The sequence below is a fragment of the Vombatus ursinus genome, unplaced genomic scaffold (genome assembly GCF_900497805.2).
Source record: "Vombatus ursinus unplaced genomic scaffold, bare-nosed wombat genome assembly UNPS02014830.1, whole genome shotgun sequence".
Classification (NCBI taxonomy): Eukaryota; Metazoa; Chordata; class Mammalia; order Diprotodontia; family Vombatidae; genus Vombatus; species Vombatus ursinus.
Genome location: NW_020954608.1, coordinates 52,332,555 through 52,358,100, shown reverse-complemented (window position 1 = coordinate 52,358,100; position 25,546 = coordinate 52,332,555). Strand labels below are relative to the sequence as shown.

The window sequence follows — 25,546 nt, the reverse complement described above, 5'->3', positions numbered from 1 at the left end:
GTCCAGCATGCATAGGCAAGAATTTACAATACTATACTACACAGTTATGTGATGCAATATTGCCTCATCAAAATTTCAATGCAGGAAAAAACCCACAAATTTACAATAAATTATTAAATTTAAGATGCATCATTTAAAAATAAATATATATTTTGAAATGATGTAAATTAAAAAAAGTTAAAATGTTAAAGAAAATATATTTCCAGTGGGGTGCTAAGTACTTTTTTTCTGAAAGGGGGTGGTAGGCCAAATAAGTTTGGGAGCCTCATTTTAGGGTGTTACAATGTTCTTTTCAGTTGAAGTGCTACTATACTATGCTCTTCCATGAAGAACAGACGTCAGAAGCTTCTCTGAGAGTTGGGCAGCTATGTGGCACAGTGGACAAAATGCTGGGCCTGGAATCAAGAACACCTTAGTTCAAATCCAGCTTTAGACATTTACTAGCTGTGTGACCCTGGGCAAGTCCCTTAACCTTGTTTGCCTCAGTTTCCTTCTCTGTGAAATGAACTGGAAAAGGAAATGGCAAACCTTCCAGTATCTTTGCCAAGAAAACTCCAAATGGGTCATGAAGAGTTAAAACAAAACAATTCTCTGAGGGTTAGAGCCTGGGCTCTGAGGTCTTTCTGCCCCTACTATTTGACAATTTTCTTGGTTCAGAACTGGGTTTCCTTAGTGAGTTACCACACCCCAACTTATGGTGACCAACCAGATTCTCATTAGGTTTTAATCAGAATGAATGATTGGGGACAAAGGCCCTGAGGGACATTATGCCCTGAGGCAAGTTCACTTTCAGTGATTAGGCTGGCCTTTTCTTGTACATTAAGTCACTTAAAGACTAAGAATCTCTTATAAGGTATAGAATGCTTCATTTATGCCTGAAAGAGCCTGTCTCCCATGTTTCATTGTCTCTGTTTTTGCCTGTTAGGGCCTTCAGTTTAGCTGAAGTCTAAAAGGTGCACATCTTTACATATGTAAAATGTTTTGTAAATTTTAAAGTGCTAGTATAAATGTCTATTGTTATTATTATTAGGGGATTATTACTAGGGGAAAATTTTTGGCTATATCTCTCCCATCCCTCCCCCTAGTCTCCCAACAATCTCATTAACTAAAACTGCATGAAAAACTGTCCCAAGAGTGGATGATTTCTGATTTTACTTCTCTGGGCCTTGGTTGGCCTATTTGTGAAATGAGAGGATTAAGCTAGATCCAATCTCTAAGGTCCCTTCCTTTTCTCATATGATCATATGATTAAGACCTTTTCCCATTCTATCATTTTATGAGTCTTTGGTTCATAAGATACATATTTTATCCTCTTGAAAGAATGTCTTGAATGCTTCAGGGACAGTCTCAGGATCAGTTACATGAGGGGCCTTTGGCAGGAGACTACAATATGGATAGACTAAGTAGGCTTTGATTCCCCCTCAGAATAAATATTTTAGGCACTGGAAAAAATGGAAGGGAAGACTTCAGGGCTTGAAGAATACCAAGGTTGATGAGAAGGAAAGAAGGCGGGACTTAGAAGTGATATGTAAAAACCAGATAGTAAAGGATTCTCCATTGCCAGGGGCATAGCCTGCCCCCCCACCCAGTTACCCTAATATCTCTTAATAATGACTGTCATTTATATAGCATTTTTGGTTCTACAAAGTTTTTCTCCCCACCTCATGGCAACCCTGTGAATTAGTTAGTGCATTATTATTCTCGGGTTATAGCTAAGGAAACTGAGAATCTGAAAGTCTCAGTTGACTTGCCCATCATCCCAGTTAATATGTTAGGTTGATTTAAATCCAGGTCTTCTGACTCCCAAGTCCAGCATTCCATCTGATGAGGATGGGAACTAGACCCCAAAAAGGAAAAACCCTGGATTTTCCCACATGGCCAAATCTCTGGCATTTGCCTGAGGCTATAATCCCATCAACTGGCCTTTCATTGTGGCTATAGTCAATCTCCCAACTCTGTTACCCTTAACCTAGCCTAGCCCTCCGTATGGTCCCCAGCCATTTCCCACACTTTATCCTCGCTAGGCTCCATTGTCCAGGTCCCAGGAGTTCTGTTCACCCCAGCTTACTGGCCACTGCCATTCATATCTTCTTCAGACCCCTCCTCCAGTCAACCCAAACTACTTGGCCACTCCTAGATCCCTCCCACAGTCTTTCTGCATGTAAGGTCCATCTTGTTTCCATTAAGATGCTCAGATTCTTATAATCTAGCCAATAGCTCACTAACATTCAGATTCCTTGAGTCTGCCCATTATGACTGATGTTCTGATAAACTTTGTCTTTGGCTGAAAGAAGGCTTAGGTTGAATTCTTTCAGGCAGGACCTGCATGTCTTGATTTTGGGGTCCCAGAACCCCTAAACCTCAACACATTCACTCTATAGTATGCTACACTAATTCTAAAATAAAGTAACCAACATTCATATAGCTTTTGCAGATTTCCAAAGAGCTTTTTTTTTTTCTTAACAGCCTTGATGAGATGAAGTAGGTAGTACAAGTTGTTTGTCCTCTTTTTCCAAATGAGGAAACTGACAGGGCAGGTACATAGGAAGCCCAGGAATTTTAACACGTATTTCTTGACTCCAGGTCTACTGCTCTGTTCACTATACTATGGATTTTCTTAGCTTTCTAAAATCCTAGACTTAGAAGATACCGTAGAGATTATCTAATCTCAGCATCTCTAAACTACTTCAGAATTCATCTAGTCTACCCTGTACTACAGAGGAATCCCTTCCTGTTATCACTAACAATATATAAAATTTGAAGATGGTTGATGACCTTCAGTTAAGGGCAACCTACTACTTCCCCACAAAAGTCATTCTGTTTTCATTCAGAACTGAGTATTAGGAAATTATTTTTTATATTGAGGAGAAATCTGTCTTCTTGTAATGTTGACTGATTCCTCAATTCTGCTCTCAGGCTGAGGAGGACAAGTCTAATATTTTATTTTCCCCTCATTTTCAGATGCTTCAAGACTTAAAAACTGCTATCATTAGTCTTGTTTTCTTCAGGCTCATCATGTTCAGTTGCTTTAATAATTTATCATATGGGGTGGATACCAGTTCTCTCATTCTAGTTGCACTCCAGTTTGCCAGTGATTGTACAAATGTATTCTAACTAGGGCAGAATCTCTCTCATTCTGGACACTGTACTTCTGTTAGTATTGCCTTGTGATGTTTCATCATTCTTGGCTTTGATGTCAGTAAAAAACATGTATTAAGCACTATGTGCCAGGAATGGTGGATGCAAAGAAAGGCAAAAGAAAAAAAAAGCCCCAGCTCTCAAGGGGCCTGTAGTCAACATCATAGTATTGACTCATGTTGAGCTTACAGTCTACCCAGTCTGGTATCTTTTTCACATGAAATACTGTCTAGTTATACCTCTTCCATTCTGCACTTACAAAGTTGATTTTTTAACCCAAGTTTAGCATACTAAATTTATTCCTTTATCTTAAAGGATGAATCTTAAAAGTTAAGCTTTAGCTTATCAGATTCAGCCATTCAAGCTAATTTTGGTACCCTGTGTTGTCTCATATATTAGCTGTTTTTTTCCTGCTTTATGCCATTTTCAATTTTGGTAAGTATGCCATCTATGCCTTTATTCAAGTCACTGGATAAAAAATGCTGAACAACACAGGTCCTCAAGAGATCCCTAGGTCAGATCATTATAGACCTCCCTACATCTCAGCATCCTTGATTTAACTGTTACTCAGTGAGTCACATCATTTAACCATTCCACCTAATATCATCTAACTCATATATCTCCTACTTGTCTATGAGTATCATAAGAAATTTTGTCTAATATTTTGCTAACATCCAGGTATGTCATGCTTATAGCATTTCCCTGATCTTCTCCAAAGAAAGAAAGAAAGAAACAAAGAAAGAATATAGCTACAGTCTCATATAACCTGTTCCTGTTGAAACCACACTGCCTTTTATGGAGACTTCACTTTATAAATGCTAATAAGCAACCAATTCAATAATATGCTCTATAATTTTTCCAGAAAAAGAAGTCAAGCTTATATGGTTATAGGGGTTTTTTTTTTAAGTCTACTTGCTTCCCTTTTGTTTGAAAATGAAGGTGCCATTTGCTGTCTTCAAGTTAAGCAGTACTTCTCCTATTCTTTATGGTTTTTCAGAGATCACCAAGTCTTTAACTCAGTAATCATATCTATCTATCTTATCTTGCAGTTCACATCTGGTCATTAAGACCTACTGAGGGTAGTTAGATGGTCATTTGCTGTCTCCTAACAATCTCTTTGTATTTTAATGTCTTTCCAACCATTTTTGTTCTAGCTTTCTAAATCATTAGTTAATCCTTCTTGGTCCATTATCATCATCCCATCTTTGATCCCTACTTTGGTTTCTTTTCCCTAACACAGTTTTTTAAAAGTCCTTTTTATTATCCTTGGAATTCATCACTAGCTTCAACTCATCCCAAGCTTTACTATCAATATTGTTCTTAGTAAAACAAAACTGGAGGCAACCTAAATGCCCCACAATGGGGAAATAGATTGTGTTCCATTACTGTATTCTATTGATATAATATCTTCCACTAAGACGGACAAATATGAGGAATGTAGTAAAATATGGAGACTTATGAAATAATAAAAGAGGGAAACAGTAAAAGGGCATGCACAACAGGGAATGACCATGGAAGAGGAAAAATGAAAGGGAATAAATGAAAAAAAAAAAAAACCTAAGTATCCTGATGAAGATGTAAAGGGAGTAATTCTGAGAAGTTGTGACATTTTATTATTTGAAATTCATTTACTAAATGTAGTTGCAATGTACATTTAATTGGTGGTATTGGTGTTTGATATATTAAGTTTATAATACATCATTTAAAATTTTTTAACAAGTCACAGGACTCTATTCATTGTATACTAACTATACATCCCATGAAGAAAGTTCACCTCCTGATGTTCGTATCAGGTTATATAACAGCCTTATGAATCAGCCACCAACTACCCACAACCTTTCTTTTCTTTTTGTGACCAGTACTGAATGATGACCTTTATTCTAGAAAAAACTTAGAAAGGGACATAATAGCTATCTTCAAGTATTTGAAGGGCTGCTATGTGAAAGGAGGTTTGGACTTGTTCTTTTTAGGGCAAGGAAGAAGAACTAGGAGGAATGGGTAGAAGTAAAAGACAAGGGAGATTTGAGTTTCATTTAAGGAAACACTGTTGTTTTTTTTTACACTTAAATAATTAACTAAATGGTGTAGAGAATGCAAGAGCCAACTCTCTTACCCTTCAGTTGAATGGACAACTTTTAAAATGTATTCAACAACATTTCATCTAGGAGAGACAATAGAAATGGACAGCGATTTGGGCCCAGAATTAAATAGTGGGAAAAGAGTGAGCTGGGTTAACTTTAGAAAATTGCAAAGCTCCTAAACTCTACCCTTCTCTTAAAAACAAAAGCCTATATTTTTAATACTGAGTAAATCAGTGTTGTGATTCCAAACATGAAGCACAATAGTCTTTTTTAAAATTATTTTTTATTTCATTAAACTATTTCCCAATTTCATGTAAAAATATTTTTCACAATCATTTTAAAAAATTGAGTTTCAAATTCTCTCCCTCCTTTCTGCCTATCCCTGCTCCTTGAAAAGGCAAACAATTAGATATTGAGTATATATGTGAAGTCATGCAAAACATATTTTCCTATTAGCCCTGTTGCAAAAGAAAACAAACATAATACAACAATGAAAATTTTTAAAAAGTATGCTTCAATCTATATTCAAAGTTCATTAGTTCTGTCTTTGGAGGTAGATAGCCTTTTTCATCTTGGGTCCTTTGGAATTTTTGTCTTAGATCATTTTCTCAATCAGATTAGCTAAGTCTTTCACAGTTGATCATTCATGTAGTATTGATATTACTGTGTACAGTATTCTGTTTTGTTTTTGTTTTCGTTTTTGTTTTTTGGGTTTTTTTTGGCTAGGCAATGGAGTTAAGTGACTTGCCCAGGGTCACACAGCTAGTGTCAAGTGTCTGAGGCTAGATTTGAACTCATGTCTTCCTCACTTCAAGTACATGGTTCTGTATATTGTGCCAACCCTTGTGTACAGTATTCTCCTGGTACTGCTCACTTCATTTTGCATGAGTTCATACATCTTTCCAGTTTTTCTGAACCCATCCTGCTCATCATTTCTTACAGGAAAATAGTATTCCATCACAATCATATACCACAACTTGTTTAGCCATTCCCTGGTTGATGGGCATTCCCTCAGTTTCCAAATCTTAGCCACCACAAAAAGAGCTGCTATAGTATTTTTGTATAAATAAGTCCTTTTCTGTTTTTCTCGACCTGATGGTGTTACTGCTGGGACAAATGGCATGCACAGTTTTATAGTTCTTTGGGTGTGGTTTCAAATTGTTCTCCAGAATGTGGACTAGTTTACAGCTCCACCAATAGTGCATTAGTGTCCCAATTTTTCCACATCCCCTCCAGCCTTTGTCCTTTTCTTCTTCTATCATGTTAGCCAATCTGATAGTTGTGAGGTATTATCTCAGAGTTGTTTTAATTTGCATTTCTCTAATCAGTAGTGATTTAGAGCATTTTTATGTGAATATTGATTGCTTTGATTTCTCTTTTTTTTAAACTATCTATTCATATCCATTGACCATTTGTCAATTGGGGAATGGCTCTAATTTTTATAAATGTGGGTCAGTTCTCTATATATTTGAGAAATAAAGCCTTTGTCAGAAAACTTGCTGTAAAATTTTTCTCAATTTCCTGTTTTCTTTTTACTGATAATGCTTGTTCTTGGTTTTAGATACATACTACTTATCATTTTAAGAAATGTTCCATTGGTTCTTATGTTTTTTAGTGTTTTTTAGTAGGAATGAGGTCTGTATTTGTCAAAGGCTTTTTCTGCATTCATTGAAATAATCATATGATTTTTGGTTGTTTTTGTAATTGATAAGGTCAGTTATGCTGATAGTTTTCCTAATACTGAACTAGTCTTGCATTCCTAGTATAAACCCTACCTGGTGATAGTGTATGATCTTTGTGATATATTGCTGTAATCTCTTTGTTAGTATCTTATTTAAATTTTTTGCATCTATATTCATTTAGGAAAGTGGTCTGTAGTTTTCTTTCTCTGTTTTGCCCTCCCTGGTTTAGATATCAAAACCATATTTGTATCACAAAAGGAATTTGGTAAAACTCCTTCTTTTCTTATTTTTTTCAAATAGTTTACATAGTTTTGGGATTAAATGTTCCTTAAATGTTTGGTAGAGTTCACTTTTAAATACATCTAGTCCTGGGGATTTTTACTTAGGAGGCTTACTCCTGGCTTATTCAATTTCTTTTTCTAAGATAACATTAGTTAAGCATTCTATTTTTCTTACACTAATCTGAGTAGTTTATATTTTTTGGTAAATATTCATCTTTTCATTTAGATTATCACTTTTCCTTGCATGTAACTGGGCAAAATAACTTCTAATAATTGCTTCAGATTCTTCTTCATTGGTGGTGTATTCACCCTGTTAATTTTTATTATTAATTTTTTCTTTCTTTTTAAAATCAAATTAACTAATGGTGTATCTATTTTATTGTTGTTCTGTGTTTTTTAAACAACTCCTAGTTTTATCTGTTCAATAGATTTTTTTTAAGTTTCAATTTTATTAATTTCTCCTTTATTTCCAGGATTTACATTTTGGGGGATTTTTAATTTGTTCTTTCTCTAGGTTTTTATTTTTTTTTTTTTGTAGCATGCCCAATTCATTGATTGACTTTTTCCTCTTTTACTGATGTATGCATTTAGTGATATAAAACTTTCTCTATATATTGCTTTGGCTGCATCCCATAAATTTTAGAATGTTGTCTCATTGTCATTCTCTTTAATGAAATTATTGATTTTTTAAATGATTTGTTCTTTGACCCACAAATTATTGGGCTTTAGATTATTTAGTTTCCATTTACCTTTTAATCTAGGCTTCCATGGTCATTTATCACATGTAATTTTTATTCTTAAAAGGGTGCACTTACTATCCATGCTTTTCTGCATTTTTTTAGAAAAATTTTATGCCCTGATACATGGTCAGTTTTTGTAAAGGTGCCATGTACAACTGAGAAAAAAGGTATACTCCTTTCTATTCTCATTCAGTTTTCTATAGAGATCTATCATATCTAACATTTTAAAGATTCTATTCATCTCCTTGACTTCTTTCTTATTTATTTTATGGTTAGATTTATATAGCTCTGAGAGGACAGTTGAAATCCCTCACTAGTTTTTCTATTTCCTCCTGTAATTTATTTAACTTTTCCTTTAAGAATTTGGATGCTATGCCATTTGGTATGTGTATGTTTAGTGTTGATATTACTCCTTGTCTATAGTTCCTTTTAAAAGCAAGATGTAGGTGAAAACAAGACAGACTGAGCCCATGACAAGGGCTGTATCTACTCTCACCATAGAAGAGTTCTAGGAGCTACTGGGGAAATGGGTAGGTGAATGGCTAGGTGGTAGATTGCTAGTACCACCTTTGACAGGTGAGTGTGAATGAGGAATGGGATGCTCTGATTGGATCACTATCTGCCAAAACTCTTGTCCCTTTCCTCTCCCTCATATAGGTTAGGCTAGTTCTTTCCCCTAAAAGGCAAGAGAACAGTCCATAAGCTTTGATTGTTTCAGGAGGCTAAGAATCGTTGACTTAGCTTCCTGGGGGCTTCTGGATATATTTACAGGGTTTTCTAGTCACCTAAAGGCATTAAAAAAGCTTTTCAGATTAATTAACCAATGTCCTGAGACCATGCAAGTTAAGAAGTCATTATACCCTGCTCTGATGACCAGTTATTTTTTTTTCAATATGGGGGGAAGGGCAGCTTATCTAGGTGAGCTAAGTAGGGTAATATCCCTATGAAATATCCTTTCAGTGTTGTATCTAAGTAAATCTCCTTTCGTTAGCCTTTTAATTATCTACAAGCTTTTCATTTTCTTCCAGTGCTGAACCTCAACCAACAGGGGACAATCAGGCTTGCCCATTACAGACAGGAACTTTACTAATCCACATGGGCTACTGTCATCTCTGTAGTTTTCAAAAGAATGTTTTCAGTCTGTGCATAGGTTAGAGGCACTCCAGCCTGAATAGTTGGGAGAATTACTCTGCTCATGCCAGCAAGTAGCATGGATGACCTGAAGTGGCCCCATTTGTTTGCTTATAAATCTGTTTTAAAAAAATAACAAGCCTTGAGAGGCAAGGAAGCCTGTGGTCTATTCTCTGATTTGTCACCAGACTGTAGGCACTTCTTAGCTATTTATCCATAATGTATACAGGAAGCTAAAATATTAATCCTGCTTATTAATAAGAGGGGGAAAATAAAGAAATCCATTAGTCATGGTTTCATCTATTTATAATTATAGTCTCAAAATTAATTGTCTAAGTGTGCTTCTCTGACTTGATTAGGACTATTAGCACGAACAGATGTGATAAAACTGACTTACTGGGTTAAAATTGTTTTTAAATTGTGAAATTGGCATTTACATGTGGAATTTTTAATTTCCCAAGTACTGGGATCAGAGAAGATTCCTTAAACAAATTAACAACTCACTTTGACAACAGAATGCAAACAGAAACATAATCTGTGTCTTTGCTACTTATTCTTTCTTGCTACCAGGTTTGATATTTAATCATAATCTATAAACCCTTAACACATAGGCTATAGTAAACCCATTGACATGGAGTTATTTTCTTGTAGATCTTTCTGGTAAATTGTGCTATTATTCCCCCACCCCCCAAGGCCTTATGATACATCTTTCAGATTCTGAACATTTCTCAGATTCTCAGGGTGGGCAAAGTAGCTTGCCAAAGGTTGCGGTTCATTAGCATTAGAGGTGGGACCAGAATTGGATTATTTATGGATTCTTTTCAGCATGGAAAAGCCAGTACAGAGAGATGTCTACAGTACCGAGGTCAATAACCAGCTGTTCTTTCTTTAGGAGTAATGAAGGATAAAAGGAAGTGGACTTTAGGTGCAAGAAGAGAGATCTATGCAATATACTAAAAAGTGTTTTGATAGGTAGGAGTGACCTGGGGGAATTGAGCGAGAGGGGAGATCTGTAGACTTCTCCATGGTCCTTGAAAACAGCATCCCATCTACCCCAGCTCACTTAAATGTGGACCTGTCTAGAGCTAAGAGATAGATGAGGTGGGTTCCTTCTAGCTTTAATATCCCATGACTCATTTATGTACCCTCTTTCCTTGTTAACAAGGACTGTCCAGAGTTGAATGCATTTCTGCCCTCAGCAGAGGATGGACATGACTGAATCCCACGGTGTTTGACTTGGCTATAGTAAGCTTCCTTTTCCATCTGGGTATCAGACCAAGCTTGCTAACCAACAGCTGCAATCAGCTGCTAGGAGAGGAGGGATGGGGGTAAGGGGGAGGGGGCAGCAGCTCTTAAATCCTTGGCCCCCGTCCATATCCCTGTGCACACACATATGATCTCTTTCCCCCACCTCTGGCTCTCTCTCTATCTCCCATTCCCAGTGTGCTATTCTTTCTTCTACCATTTCTCTGATGACTGAAGATTCCTATGCTTTTATACTGATCTGGAATCAACAACTGGGTCATTCAGAAGAAAGAAAATATTAGGGCTAGTTCTCATTCTTGAAGGCCTTCTCTCCCAACCCCCAGCCCAAACCACATGCAAAAGTCAGTCACTATTACTTCCTAATCTCCAGTCTGTGAAACTTTGGGATTATCATGTACTCTGACTTCCTCAGCAAGTCAGAATCACAGAATTTGAGAATTGAAAGGGATCTTACGGGCCACCTAGTCAAAAAGTTCTTAACCTGGGGTCCATGAACTTAATTTTGATAATAGTTATTTTGATAACTATTTCAATATAAATATTTTCCTTTGTAATCCTATATGTTTTATTTTGTTCATTTATTTATTTTATTTTTAATTAAGGGAGTAAAACAAGCATTTCTATATCATAGTATAACAAAAGATAATTGCACACAAAACTACAAATCTATTGCTATTCCTTTTAAATACATAATAAGGTTATCATGTGAATTTTTCTCCCTCCATGGTTATCATTAGACAATAAATGTGTGTGTGTGTGTGTGTGTAAAATTATTCTATAAATACTTCTATTCATCAGTTATTTTTCTGGATGCAGAAAGTGTCTTCCAGGGGCAGCTAGGTAGCGCAGTGGATAGAGCACAGGCCCTGAAGTCAGGAGGACCTGACTTCAGATCCGGCCTCAGACCAAACACTTGACACTTACTAGCTGTGTGACCCTGGGCAAGTCACTTAACCCCAATTGCCTAAAAAAAGAAAGTGTCTTCCTTCATATGTCCTTTTTACATTTAAAAACCTTCTAAGAAGGGATTCCCCAGACTGTCACTGTAACCATGACACAAAAAAAGTTTAAGAAGACCTGATTCTAGTACAGTTTCTCCATTTTATAGAAAGACAAACTGAAGACATAGCAGGTGAAGTGATTTAGACTTCTAACCAAGTCCTGTACTCTCTCTACTTGGCATTTCCTCCCAAAGCATTGGCCTACCAGTGACCCCATTTCACCCTGTCCATTCCTCCTCTAGGGGATATATTTATGCTTCACTGAGCACTGGCAGCATGTTGAACTCCATGGCAAGAATAGTTCCATGAACTAGCATAGCTTCTCTGGTCCCAAAAGTTGTCATTATTTCAAGATAAGAAGTTCAGAAATATGTGAGTTCAGGCACTTGACAGGGCTGTTTTCTGGGAAAGTGGGCCAGTTTTAATATGAGTCATAAGGAATTGTGGGTTGCAAGCCAAAGATAAAGAATGACCCAAGCCCTCTTAAAGGGTCCTGGGAAGAAGGCAAAGGCAGACACTTCTGTTGTCAGGATGCTGACTTTTGGTCTCATTAAATCTCTTAGATCTTCTATCCCTACTTACATTTTCACTCTGTTATACAAGCTACGAAATGTGGTTATTCAAACGTGATTGACTATCATTCAACACTCCCTAACTAATCCCCAGCTTGATTGGCCAACCTTCCTTCTGGTTTAGAAATCCAGCTGTGTAGACTACCTGGGAAAGCAGGGTCCAGGCCTGCTATTGTCACCATGTTTAAAATCTAATTGTCATTAACTGTATCAATCAAATCAATTAAACATTTATTAAAGGAGAGGTCACTTTATCTCTCTGAATTTCATTTTCTCCTTTAGAAAAATGGGAATAACAATGAGTCATTTTTCATTCACGTCTGATTCTTCGTGACCCCATTTGGGGTTTTCTTGGCAAAGATACTAGAGTGGTTTGCCATTTCCTTCTCCAGCTCATTTGACAGATGAGGAATTGAGGCAAACAGGGTTAAGTGACTTGCCCAGAGTCACACAGTTAGTAAGTGTCTGAGGCCAGATTTGAACTCATGAAGATAAGTCTTTCTAATTCTAAGCCCAGTGCTCTATGCATCTAGCTGCCTTTGGAATAACAATGCTTGCACTAAACTCTTAAAAATTGTTTTGTAAACTATCACAGAGACCACAGGGTATAGAACATTGTAGTAGGTGCACAGAATTAAAGACAAACTTGGACCCTGTTCTTAAGAAACTTCCAGATTTATAAGGGAAAGAAGATAGATAGGTTATGTATTTTTTCAAAGAGATTACAAATACAACAGTACCTGCCCTCCTTCAGTATACCATAGATCATTACCACATGTCTAAGATACTGGGGAAGAATTTGGAAAAGATATTTTCTTTGGAAGTACAGAATCTTAAAAGCATATAATGTATAATTTTTGGAGTTAGAAGGAACCTTAAACTCGACTATCCCAAGCCCATATTTTATAGGTGAGGAAACTGGGAGTGAGAGAAATTAAATGTCAAGAATAACTGCTCAGGGTCACAGTTAGCAAATGGCAAAGCCCAGAACTTCTGAGAGATCTTTCTACCACTTCTTCAGTTTTAACATTTCAGAAGACCCATTACGTCATTCATATTGGTGCTCTTTCCGCCAAAACACATTATAGTCGCTCTGACTCTTAGGAAATTTCATGAACTGCTGTGGCAAACAAACAAACAAAAATCATCACCTGATAATCAACTTTGTGGTAATGAGCTTCTCTCTATGTAGTTAGACTTCTCTATCACTGGCACAATCTGTATTCAAATGTTTTGCTGCTTGGTACAACTTGCTAGGAATTGGTATCCACTGGCAAAGCCTTCAAGAACCCAGGCTCATCACAACACACAGTGGGGCATCAGACTTTTGGCTATTTGAGAACTTAAATTTTTGTTGGTTAACCTAGTGACCCCTTCCCACCTTGGCCTAATGGAAACAATGCTTATGAGTCAAGTCAATAACCATTTATTAAGTGCCTATGGTTTGCCAGGCATTGTATTAAGTTCTGGGGATACAAAGAAAGGCAAAAAAAAAAGTCCCTGCTCTCAAGGACTTTATAATTTGATGGGGGTAAACAACATGCAAACAAATATGTACAAAAAGATATAGGCAGAATAATTTGGAGATATACAACAGAAGGCATAAGCATTAGTCTAGTTTTAGACATGGAGTTAGGACATCTGCAGGACATCCAAGTAAAGATGTCCAATGATCAATTAGAGATTAGAGACTGGAAGTCACAAGAGAGGTTAAGACCAGGTAAGTAGAGTTGAGAATCATCATCATAGAGATAATAATTGAATCAATGGAGGCTGGTAAGATCATCAAGAGTAATAGTGTAAAAAGAAGAATAGAAAGGTCCCAGGATAGAGCCTTGGAGGACACCTATGGTTAGTGAGCATCACTTGGATGAAGATCCAGTAAAGGAAACTGACCAAATGGGTCCATAAAGAGTCAGTCATGAATGAAAAGAAAAGTAGGAGAAGAAACAGAAAAGAGATTAGTTTTAGAAAAGAATATCAAGAAGAGGGTGATCAACAATGTCAAAGGCTGCAAAAAAGGTCAAGTATAGTAAGGATTAAGAAAACAGTATTGTATTTGGAAATTAAGAGATCATTGGTAACTTTGGAGAGAGAAGTGTCTGTTGAGTAATGAAGTCAGAAGCCAGTTTGCAGAGTTTAGAAGACAGTGATTGTGATGGAATACTACTGTGCTATAAGAAATGATAAGCTCAATGATTTTAGAAAAACATGGAAAGACTTGCACAAAATAATGAAGAATGAAATGAGCAGAACCAAGAGAACATTGTATAGAATAAAAGCAATATTGTTTTAAGAACAACTTTGAGCTAATAAGTTATTTTGTCTATTATAAAATACCTAAATTAACTATAAAGGACATATGAAGAAAGACGCTATCTGTATCCAGAGAAAGAACTGACAAATAGAAGTACGTATAAAATAAATTTACATATATATGCCTATTTGTGCCTAATGGTAGCCATATCTAGGGCAGGGTGGGAGGAGGGCAAGAAGGGAAGGAAAAAAAAAGAAAAAAAATTACACGAAAATTTTGTTGTGTATTTGAAAGGAATATCAAGTTGTGCATAGTAGATTTGCAGTTTCATATATAATAGTCTTTTTATTGTATGATGTTATAAAAATACTTGTTATATTCCATAAATTAAAAATAAAATAAAATAAGAAGATAGTGAGAGGAAAGGAAGTGGGAGCACCTATTATGGATGGCCTTCTCTAAAAATTTAGCCACCAAAGGAGGAGAAATATAGGTCAATATTAGGGGAAATAGATCAAATGAGAGTTTTTCGAGGATGAGGAGACATGAATGTGTTTATAGGCAATAAGGAAGCAATCAATATATAGGGAGAGATTGAAGATTAGTATAACTAGGGATGCTACAGGAAAGCAATCTCCTGCAGACAATGAGATGGAATGAGATCACTTGTTCATGGTCATGGGTTTGTCTAGGTAAGAAGGACCACCTTTTTGTGACAAAAGGGTGAAGGAGGAGAAGGTGGCAGAAACCATTTGAGTGATATTCTTTGAAGAAGAGAGGAGAAAATGGAGCTCTCAGTAAATGGCCTCAAGTTTTCCAGTGAAATATGAGGCAAAATTTTCACTTTAAAGGGTGGTGGGGAGAGGGAGCAACAGGAGGTTTGGGGAGGCAGAAAAAGATTTAGACAAATAGCTGTGGTGGGTAGGATAGTGAACCAATTAGGGAAATGTAAAAGGATTACCTCACTCTAGTGAGGGCTCAGTTGAGAGTACATAATATACATTTGTAATGGACCCAGTCAGCAAAGTTTTGTTAATTTCTCCAGTTTCATTGAGCAGCACATGGATAAGGGTGAAGGCAGTAGATGGCAGGTGTAATCTAAGGTTCAGGCTTGGCAGGCCAAGTTTGGCAATAAGAGAACAAGGAACTCTAGAAAAAAAGGACAGTGAAAAGTTGAACTAGTTTCACCAAAGGACCAAGATAGGGTATGGAGAAGAAGATAGCCAGTGCAGGGCTGATGGCCTGAAAAAGAATCAAGAGATGAAGAGACTGGAGGTTGCACTGATGACTAAGAACAGGGTTAAAGGTTGCAAGGCAGAGGGAGGGGCGTAATGACAACAGATTGTGTTCAAGCAAGGGAATTTTAGAGTTCATCCAATCCACTAAACATTTATTAAGCACTTACTATGTGTCAGACACTATGTCTGACAAGAAAAAAAATAAAAGAAATTACACGATAATTTTGTTGGCAAATTATCGGGGATATAATTGATGAAAAAAGTGACAGTTCATAAACGTGGAAGTGGAACATTTGTACATAATGTACAATATGAAGGGACAATCTGTTTGTAGCTGAGGTAGGGTAGAGGAGTAGGTCCTGGGAAGTGAGCATTGTGGAACTGGAAGGTTAGAGTGTTTGAGGGAGAATCAATATGTATTTTGAAGTCCCCTAGTTTGAGAGCAGAAATTGGGGAGGAGAGAAATCCTGTGAGATAGGCTTGTCAGTGAAAGAAAGAGATTGGTAGGTAACAGCTAGTAGAATGTTGATTGCATGACAAATATGGATTGAATGAACCTCAAAGGAGGAAAAGTGATGTAGTGATAGTGCTGGAGGGAAAGCCTGGAAGTAGCAAGGGGATATTTCAATCACTCCACCATGAGCAGTCAGGCTGCTTGATGGGTGAACCAGTGTAACCAGTGCTGGAAAGGGAGGCCTGGGAGGCTGTGTCATTGGGAGGGAATCACATTTCATTGAGTGGAAGAAGATAGGAGGCATGAAAAAGGAAAAAGTAAGTGTGTTTATGAAGCAAGCATTCCAATGACTACATGGAAAGGGGTAGGTAGCTTTAGAGTGGGATATTGAGGGGTGGATGAAAATATGGGAGCAGGCAATGGGGATGGAAAGCAGAGTTTGAACATTAGCACCCAGGGTTTCAGATCACTGGGATGGGGACATTATGATGGGGTGGACATGTTTTAATCATGGAGGAATGAATTCAGATAGGTTTTATCCTAGGGTTTTGACTTCAGAGTAGCATCCTCCCAAGGCATCAGTACTAGGCTATTCCCTTCTTTCTCTAGCAGCTATTTTCCTTCTGACCATGCAGGCTCAGGCAAGGCAACTGGAAGAGGTGGAGTTCTAGGAGGTTATCAAGGGTCCTGGAAGAGAATGTGATAGAATGTATATGATAATTATAATAATAATAGGTAACAACATTTATATTGCACTTTAAGTTTGCAAAACACTTTACAAATGTCCCATTTTATTGTCACTGGGAGATAGGTGCTATTAACTGCATTTCACAAGTGAAGAAACTAAGGCTGGGAGAGGTTAAGTGATTTGCCCAAATTCATAGTTTATGAATATCTGAAGCTGGCTTTGAATTGGCTCAAAGTGTAACACTCTATCCACTGTACCACCTAGCTGCTTTCTGTATACCCCAGGAAGGCTGGGGTTAGAATGCTACCATCTTTCCCTGGCAGGTACTTCCCTCCTTACCCAGCAGAAGGTGAGTCAGGAAAGCAGCATTCAAATCCTAGCTCTCGTTCTCACTAGTTGTGTTTGACCGTAGGCAAATCATAGTGTTTCTGAGACTCTATTTCTTCATCCATATGTGATAATAGTCCCTTGGAGGATGTGTGGATGGAGGGTTGTAATAGATGTTAGACCATGAAGTCCTTGTAATAACAATAAATGGGGATTGAAGTGGTTGAGGGGAAAGCAGGAGCTCACATTTAAGATGATTCCTCTGATTCCCCAGTACCCTTCCATGTGAGATTGGTCAAGGAGATATTGGCTCAGAATGCTCCCCTCTTCAGGTTTATCCTCAAGGTGAACCTTTGCCTCAAAGGCTTATGTATATTAGGTATATGAGTATGTAAATTATGGTATATGTTTATAGACTCCCTTGTTTATTAGGAAATTATGTTTTCTTAAGGGCATGGTTATATCTTCTTTGTTGGTAGGAAATCCAAACGAGCTCAGTGTCTACCTCTCCCTTCTCAATGCTGAAATAGAGATGTCACCCATTTCTTGAAAGGGATCAAACCTCTTCCCATATCTCCACGTGCAACAAGGATCTAAGTGACTACTAGAGTTTTGTTTATGATAACATGAGAGAGGGACCCAATTAGGAAGTAAACAACATAAATGAGATTTGGCCACTTTTGGCTAGCAACTGGATCAGATCTCTGTCTCTTTACGGTCTTTTCGTCTCCTGAGGAGGAAGGAGGATGGGGCTAAGCCAGTAAAGATCTGGCTACTACCATCCTGTGCCTACAATCTGTACAAGTCCTGGAGGAAGGAGAGGCTTCGGAGCTGAGAGGTCTGATACGCATGGTTAGCACTACCTGTTTTCCTTCTTTTCATGTGACACACCAAAAAGGAAGATCTTCTGGGACAGAGACTATTCTTTCTTTCCCTAATCTGACATCTCTGTGGCAATTCTCTCCAGGCAGCAGCCTGGGAGCCCATGGTTACATATGTGTGTAAGTAGGAATCAGTATATCCCCACTACATACCTCACAAGGTTATTGTGAATATAGCGCTACATAATGTGAGCTATGATTATTGCTCACTAAAGGCAAGTGTTTCTGAAGGACCTCACCACTGTGTCTACTCAGGGGTTTTATCCAGAGAAATATTGCACTGAATTTATCCTCCACCCAATTCTTGTTCTAGCTTTAATCCTCACCTTTCTCCCTGGACAGATTTAAGGATTACCGAGAGCCACCATGGGCCCCAAACCAATACGAATTTTCAAAACAGTACTGGTCTATCTTGTCTGCCCGCTTGGCTTTTGTCATCATATTTCAGGTAAGTCAGTTGGGTGGATCAAATGTAACCCTGATTCCCTCCCCCCCTCCTCCTTTTGCTGTTTTCTCTTTGACCCTCTCAACACTGAGTTTCACATGAATTTAGATTGGCCCAAATGGAAATTCAGTAGCCAGAATAAAGGATATTAATGTTGGCTGCCTCCTTTCTCATATTTGTGTGAGGCTCTGGGTCACAAGTGAAATGTCTTCTGTCTCTTTAGTCAGAGGACATAAGGAAGTATTAGGGAGGCTTTTCTGAAGGAAATAGACTTCCCAGAAAAAGAAGGAAGGTAAAAGGCCAAGTAATTAGGCAGATGTGGCCTGGTGGGAAACTTTGGTTTCCCACTTAACACAAGGGAGAGCTAAAAATGAGGAGTAGGGGAGAGACACAGGGAGAAAAAAAGATTCCCAACTCTTAACTCAGACAAATTACCCTTCTCTCCCACTAACCTGAGAAAAGAGCTATGTTCCTGACTCTATCTTCACTTTCCTCTCCATTCCTTCCTTTTGGTATTGTTTTACTCTCTGAGACATCTGGTAGGAAGGGGCTGTGAAAGCCAGATTTGGGCTTAATAGCAAATCTGAGCCCCTGATCCCTTATCTCTGACAATAGCTACGGCTCCAGTTGCGATGCTGAGATTTCCCTGAGCCAGAGGGCCCCAAATTCCCACTTGAATCCACAGCATCTGACAAGCAAGGAAGAGTGCAAGAGGGCAGATCCTTTTTTCCTTTGGCTCCCTGAGGCTTTTGTTCTCCCTGAAGGGGGAGTCTCTGGAGGGCTCTAAGGTATCCTACAGTGCTCCCCCCTCAATATCCCTTCATCCTAGGGACTAGAGGAGCTAGTCTTTCACTCAAAGAAGACAACCATTCTTTCCACTAAGAGATGGTGAGATATATTTGAAAAAATTGCTCAGCCCACCCTGCCCCCAAGATACTCCTAACTTTACCATGTCGCATTTCTCTTATGCTACAAGCTGATTTAAAGCCAGACTGTGAAATAACATTTCTCCAGTGCATCCCCAGACTCCTCAAGAAATAGATACTTGTACAAGAATTCACTGAACTCACAGGGTGTTAAGTAGAGCAAACCCCAAGCAAAGAATCACTGAATCTCAAAATTGGAAGACCCCTCAGGGAAGCCTTCACATCTGATCCACACTGAAAAGAGACCCTCTACTACAACCTTTCCACAGTTTATTATTCAGCCTCTTATTAAAGATTTCCTGTGAAAGGGAACCCATTACCTCCTATTCTACTTTGAGATATTTCTGATCATCAGGGAGTTTTTCTGTGTATCAAGCCTCAATCTTCTTCTGTATAACTTCCATCCAGAGCTCTTAGATCTACCCTGCCCTGTAGCTAGACACAAAAAGTCTGATCCTTCTTCCCCATGGCAGCCTTCAAGTATTGTATATAATAGTCATGTCCTGTCCTGCTCTTCAATAGCCTCCTCCTTCTTTTCTTTTCTAGGTTAAACACCTAGTCTTTGTATGGCATGATTTCCAGGTGCCTTGCCATCTTAGTTTATATCCTTCCCAAAATGTGGGTTTCTAAGAATTAACACTATCCTTTCTGAGCAGGGCAGAGTATGGTGGAACTGCCCCATGTTCTGTACACTGTGGCCTCTTCTGATGAAGTTGAAATTAATTTTAGAATCTTTGGCTGCAGAATCACATCCTTGTCAAATGTTGATCCTGTAGCGCACTAAGACCCCATAACTTGTTCAGATGAATGATCATCTAGTCATATTTATAATCCTGTATTTGTTAAGTTTAGTTTTTGAGCACAAGTATAGAACTTTACATTTAAGGTAGGGATAGGGACCATAGCTGTGATTTCATTTGCATAGGAAACTTCCAAGTGAGGAAATTCCATCTACCCTGCAAGTCAGCACCTTTTTTCCAACTAAGAACCTCAGAGCATCTCCTAGAGCTCAAATGACTTCTCCAGAGTCACACAGCTAGTGTCAGAAAGAGATCTTCATGGCTGGGAGGCTAACCCTCCAGCTACTATACCGCCTGTCTCTTAGAACTTTATATTTAACTCTGTTAAGTTTTTGTCTTTTTATTAAATTTAAATTAATTTTTTGTCTTATCTAAACATGATCCATCATATTAGCCTGTCAAGAACTTTTTGGTTCCTAACACTCTTGTCAAAATTACTAGCTATTCTTGCTAGTTTTGTATCACTTGCTTATGTGCCATCTGTGCCTTTGTCCAAATCATTGATAAAAATGTTGAGCAACATAACAAAACCAAAGATAGATCCCTAGAATACTCTATTAGAGACTTTCTTCCAAAGTGACATTGACCCATTAATGAAATTCTTTGGGTCCAGTCATTTAACTACATCCAAATGTAGATATAACTTTACTATCACATGACTCATTGCTCCCATCTTTTCCATGAGGATAGCATGAAAGACTATCAGATGCTTTGATGAACTCTAGATAAATTATATTAACTTCATTTCCCTGAAATGAAGTTAGTCTTACATGACCTGTATTAATAATACATTCTACATTTCTAACAGGAACCAATGTCAAGCTCACTGGCCTATAGTTTGCAAGTTCCAGTCTATTATTTTTTAAAAATAAGACAATATTTATGCTTGTCCAGTGTTCTAGAACCTCTCCAATGTCTTTCAAAGATTACTAACTGTAGTTTATCAATTTAGTTATCTGCCAGTTCTTTCATTAACCTGAGTCTGATGGAACAACTCATCAGGAACAATTAGCTGATCTGTTATTATCTCCTTGCTTATATTGGGTGTCAACTTCCTGTTGACCAATTTTTGTTTTGTTCTTTTTAATCTCAGAAAAACACATTCTGACAGAAAACACATAAGCAAAATAAGCATTAAGTTGTTCTGCCTTCTTGTCCCTATTATCAACATTTTGTGCACCACTAGCAAAAGTCACATCCCTTCTCTGATTTTCTTCCCGTCCTAAAGAACTTAAAATCTCTTTTTTGTTCATTGCCTGCCTCAAATTCGTTTTGGTCTCATAGTGCTATTGATACTATTTTTACAGGACCATGCCAATCAATTTATTTTTTTTTTTTGTTCTTTGCCCTGGCTTCTAACATCTATGCTTGTCTTGCTTAAATCTGTTAGTTGATTTTGCATCTATATTAACCTATTCAGATATCTCCAAGTTTACCCTTTATTCTTTATTGGAATTGCTTCTGAGATTTTAACGATTGTCAGTATTATTACTGAAAATTCAATTCTTGGGAGCATCCTATCTCTCAGGCTAACTTCCCATGCATCTTTTGAGGCCCTTAGACCCTTTGAGATTTTTTTTTTTCATTACAAAACCTGTGGTGCATGCCAAGCCATTTCCCACTTTTTTCTCCTTTACCATTAATTCTAAGATATATCATTCCCAGTGTTGTTTCTACTTCATCAAGTAGTTCCTCTCTAATGGTCCAAATTAAATCCAAAAGAGCAATTTCCCTTGTCACTCCCTTCACTTTTGATGAAATAATCATGAAGACGAATCCAGAATGTGTTAGTTGCTTTGCTTTGAACAGAGTAAGAATTCTAGCTGATTTCTGGATCATTGAAATCCACTATTAAACTAGGGCAGCTAGGTGGTACAAGTCCAAGCACTGGACTTGGAATCAGGAAGACTTATCTTCACAAGTTCAAATCTGGCCTCAGACACTGCCTAGCTATGTGACCTTGGGCAAGTCACTTAACTCTGTTTGCCTCAGTTCCTCATCTATAAAATGAGCTGGAGAAGGAAGTAGCAAGCCACTTCAATATCTTTGCCAAGAAAACCCCAAATGGGGTCACAGAGAATTGGACACAACTGAAAAACAACTAAACTACAACAAATTAATCTATATCATATTTCTATGCCCAGTTTGGGATTGCCGTTTGATTGTTTATTTCTGATGTCCATCCAGATGTTAGTTCTTCCCATGAATATGTTGGTTATTAGATTTCCTTGCTTGAGTATATCATTGTAATATACAATGCCACAACTATGTGGTTCCTTTTTATTAGAATATGACCTTTTAGAACAATATTCTAGTCACATCCTACCAAGTCTCAATGATACCTATGAGGATACCTATGAGGTCTTTTGGCCTATCTTCTTTTTCCTCTTTTGGACAAGCTATGAATCACTTATGTTAGTCTTAAAATGACATATGCAAAGGAACTCCAATTGTAGTCTAAGGCAGAACACAGTGGAACTCTTATCTCCCTCTTTCCGGATACTCCATTACTCTAAATACATCTATGATGGCATTAGCTTTTTTAGCTTCCATGTCACACTGCTGATTCATTTTGACTCAATGACTGTTCTAGTCATGGGTCTAGTCCTTCAACTACTTCTAGATCCTCTTAATTGTACTATCATTAAATTTAGATTTTAGCAAAGCATTTCACAAAGAGCCTCATGTTCTATAGACATGATGGAGAAATCTAAAAATATTCCATTTCTATCATTTCTCTTAACTACCAGGCTAGTAATGACATTAAAAAATAGAAATGAGATTAGTATGGTATAGCCTATTCTTGAAGAAGTGGTGCTGGCTTCTAGTGAACACTGCTTGCCTTTCTAAGGCCTCACAAACCAGTCATTTGAATAATGTATTCTACAATTTTTTGAGGACTTATGGTTCTATTCATTGACCTATAGTTTCTAGACTCCCCCCTGTTTTTTTTAAAATTATGATATTTTACCTTTTATTTCAGTACCTAAGGATGTAATTGGTTTGGGCAGGGTGACCATTGAGACAATCAAATGATGCCTTACAATGAATTTCTACTCCTTAATCACCATTTTTGTTCTACATTTCCAAGAACAAAGATCATTCTCTCTGGAAGAGAAAAAAGAAGCAAAATAAGTGCTGAGTAGTTCTGCCTTCTCACCTTCATTGATCATTTTCTCCAAAATAGCTTTTTTTTTTTAAAAGCCCTCTTGTTTTGGCTTTAGTATCCATCAACAGCTTTAGTTCACTCTTAGTTTTATCATTTATGATCCTATTCTTATAGGACCATGTTATTTTTGTATGTCTGCCCCCAGTAACTTATCTTTGCTTCCATTCCCTATACCCATTAATTTAAAAAAAGATCAGATTTGGTTGATGAGTTCCCCTTATAGTCAAATTAGTCTTTGGGGTTTCTGCTTGTGACTGCTGACATTTCATTTCTGGTCACTCCCCCACTTTCTCAGATGACTGTACCCTGTGAAATATGAAACCATTAGACCCTTGAGGTATAGGAAAAAAGACTAGAATCATAACACTAATAGCATTTTAAAGGTAGAAAAATGCCCTAAGATAGCAGAATTTGAAACTCCATCTCTGCTTTTCATCAGTAGGGAAGACAAGACAGAGGAATGTACCTCACAGTCTTATTTTTAGGAAAGAAGTTAGTAAAAAAATTTCCTGTGTTTTTGGCCTGGACCTATGATTTAATTGGTTTTGGGAACTCATACTGAGGACATATCTTATATCAATGCAGTTCAGTACATATTCTGTAACCGAACATCTTAGAGAGTGTGGTGAAAGTCCAAGGTGTCTAAAGGTCACAGAGACAGGAGGTGGCAGAGCACTTTAAGAACTATAGAAGTGTGAGTTATCATTACTACTGCTCTGCATTTGATCAAAACATGTAAATAGAACTGTTGAAAGAGTTTTTTGGGGTGAAAGGTGGGTAGAGGATTATACTGACAGAAGAACGAGTTCATGAAGGGTAGAAAAGTCTAGTGTAAAGGACATTGGCCTTAGAGTCACAAGACCTGCATTTGAATCTTTGCTGAGCTCTAGGACCACATGCAATCCTCTTGGAGCCTCAGCTTGCTTATCTATAAAGTGGAAACAATAATACCTGTCCTATCTAGTTGAAATGGTTGCATTGAAGATAAAGTGAAAGTTCTTTGCAAACTCTATAGCAATGTAAGCATTGTTATTGTTAGAAAGCTTTCACTCTAAAGATCTGAAGAAATATGCAGGTGGGAGATTGTTCCAAGTGGCGTCCTAGACTGAGGTTAAGGGATAGGAGAGAAGAAAGATTAATGGGAGACCACAGAAAGTCTGGCTTGACTAGTGTAGCTGGTACCAGGCCAGGGTATTATGGTAGATGAGAGGAGGTGGTGAGCCTCAAAGACTGTAAGGCAATGGCAGGCAATAGAGAATCATCTTAGAGAGGCGAGAGAAATAAAGCTGTGCACATGCCCAGGAGCACAGAACTTTTTGAAGCAGGCAGAGGCAGTAAGGAGGATGTGTGAAAAATCTGGTAGAAAAGAGTCTGTAGGAATTACAAAAATAGGGGGATTAGAACTGTGCTGCAAAGAAGGAAGCAACTACCCTCCTAATACCACAGGATTTATATCTAGAAGAGGTATCAAAGATCAATTCCTCCATTTAGGGATGAGGAAATGAGCCCAGAGAAGGAAAGTGCCTTGTCTGAGGTCACTCAGCTGGGGAGTGTCAGACCTAAGCCTCAAACCCAGGTCTGCTGACAAAAGTTCAATTTGCCCTTTCTACTACATCACTCAAACCTGCCAGTGTTCACCTTATGCTAAGTCTGTTTTCCTCCAACTTCTTTCTTGCCTTGGGCAGAACCTTGTGATGTTCCTCAGTGTCCTTGTGGATTGGATGATCCCAGACATCCCCAAGGACATCAGTGACCAGATCCAAAAAGAGAAGAGTCTGCTGATGGATTTCTTCCTGAAGGAAGAGCATGAGAAAGTGAAGCTGATAGATTCTGCCCAGAGGAGCCCCAAGAGCCTGACTCCCAGCTTTCGACACTTCAGCCGACAGTCCAGCCGCCACTCCAGCCAGAGTCAAAGGGGAAGTCAGAGGGGCAGTCACGCGTCATCCGCCTCCCAGCACACCATAGTGTGATGCTTAGAGGTGCCTGGGCAGACACAAATGTGGAGAGCCCACAGCTAGAGAGACTAACACATACTCGCACATCAGAGCACACATATTTTCTACATAGAGGTGTGTGTGGGAAGGGTAGATGTGTACTTCTGCCCATATTTTTCCTGTCTCATAGGATCTTGAAACTAAAAAGCAAGAGAGGAAACTCGAGAGGGAAAAGTAGAGATAAACACGCTGCTGCTTCTCAGGAACATGAAAGTTAAATTTCTTTCAGACCCTCTTGGGACTGGTACCATTTTTGAGCTGATCAGTCTAACAGCAATGATGTGTCTCCCCCCCCCCCCCGCCCCTGCAGGGGCCCAGAGTTCTAAGATAATAGGAGCCTTTCTCTCTCCCCTCCCCACCTCCTCCCAAAGTCTTCTCTCAGATACCAAAACCTTTTGCTTAGCAGGAGCCCAGAAGACAATGGGGCAATGAAAGAAGACCAGTAAAAAGCTTTATGCTATCCCTGATAGCACTT

General features: G+C 38.2%; 1 protein-coding gene across 1 annotated transcript in view; it reads left to right on the top strand.

Moving 5' to 3' along the window:
* The window catches only part of ANO2 (anoctamin 2), a 491,778-nt gene extending 466,731 nt beyond the window's left edge, over nt 1-25,047 (top strand). Inside the window, exons 23-24 of the mRNA XM_027838585.1 lie at nt 18,080-18,185; nt 24,763-25,047. Of these exons, the coding sequence (XP_027694386.1) occupies nt 18,080-18,185; nt 24,763-25,047 (391 nt within the window). The remainder of the gene's footprint in view (nt 1-18,079; nt 18,186-24,762) is intronic.
* The last annotated feature ends 499 nt before the right edge of the window (nt 25,048-25,546 follow it).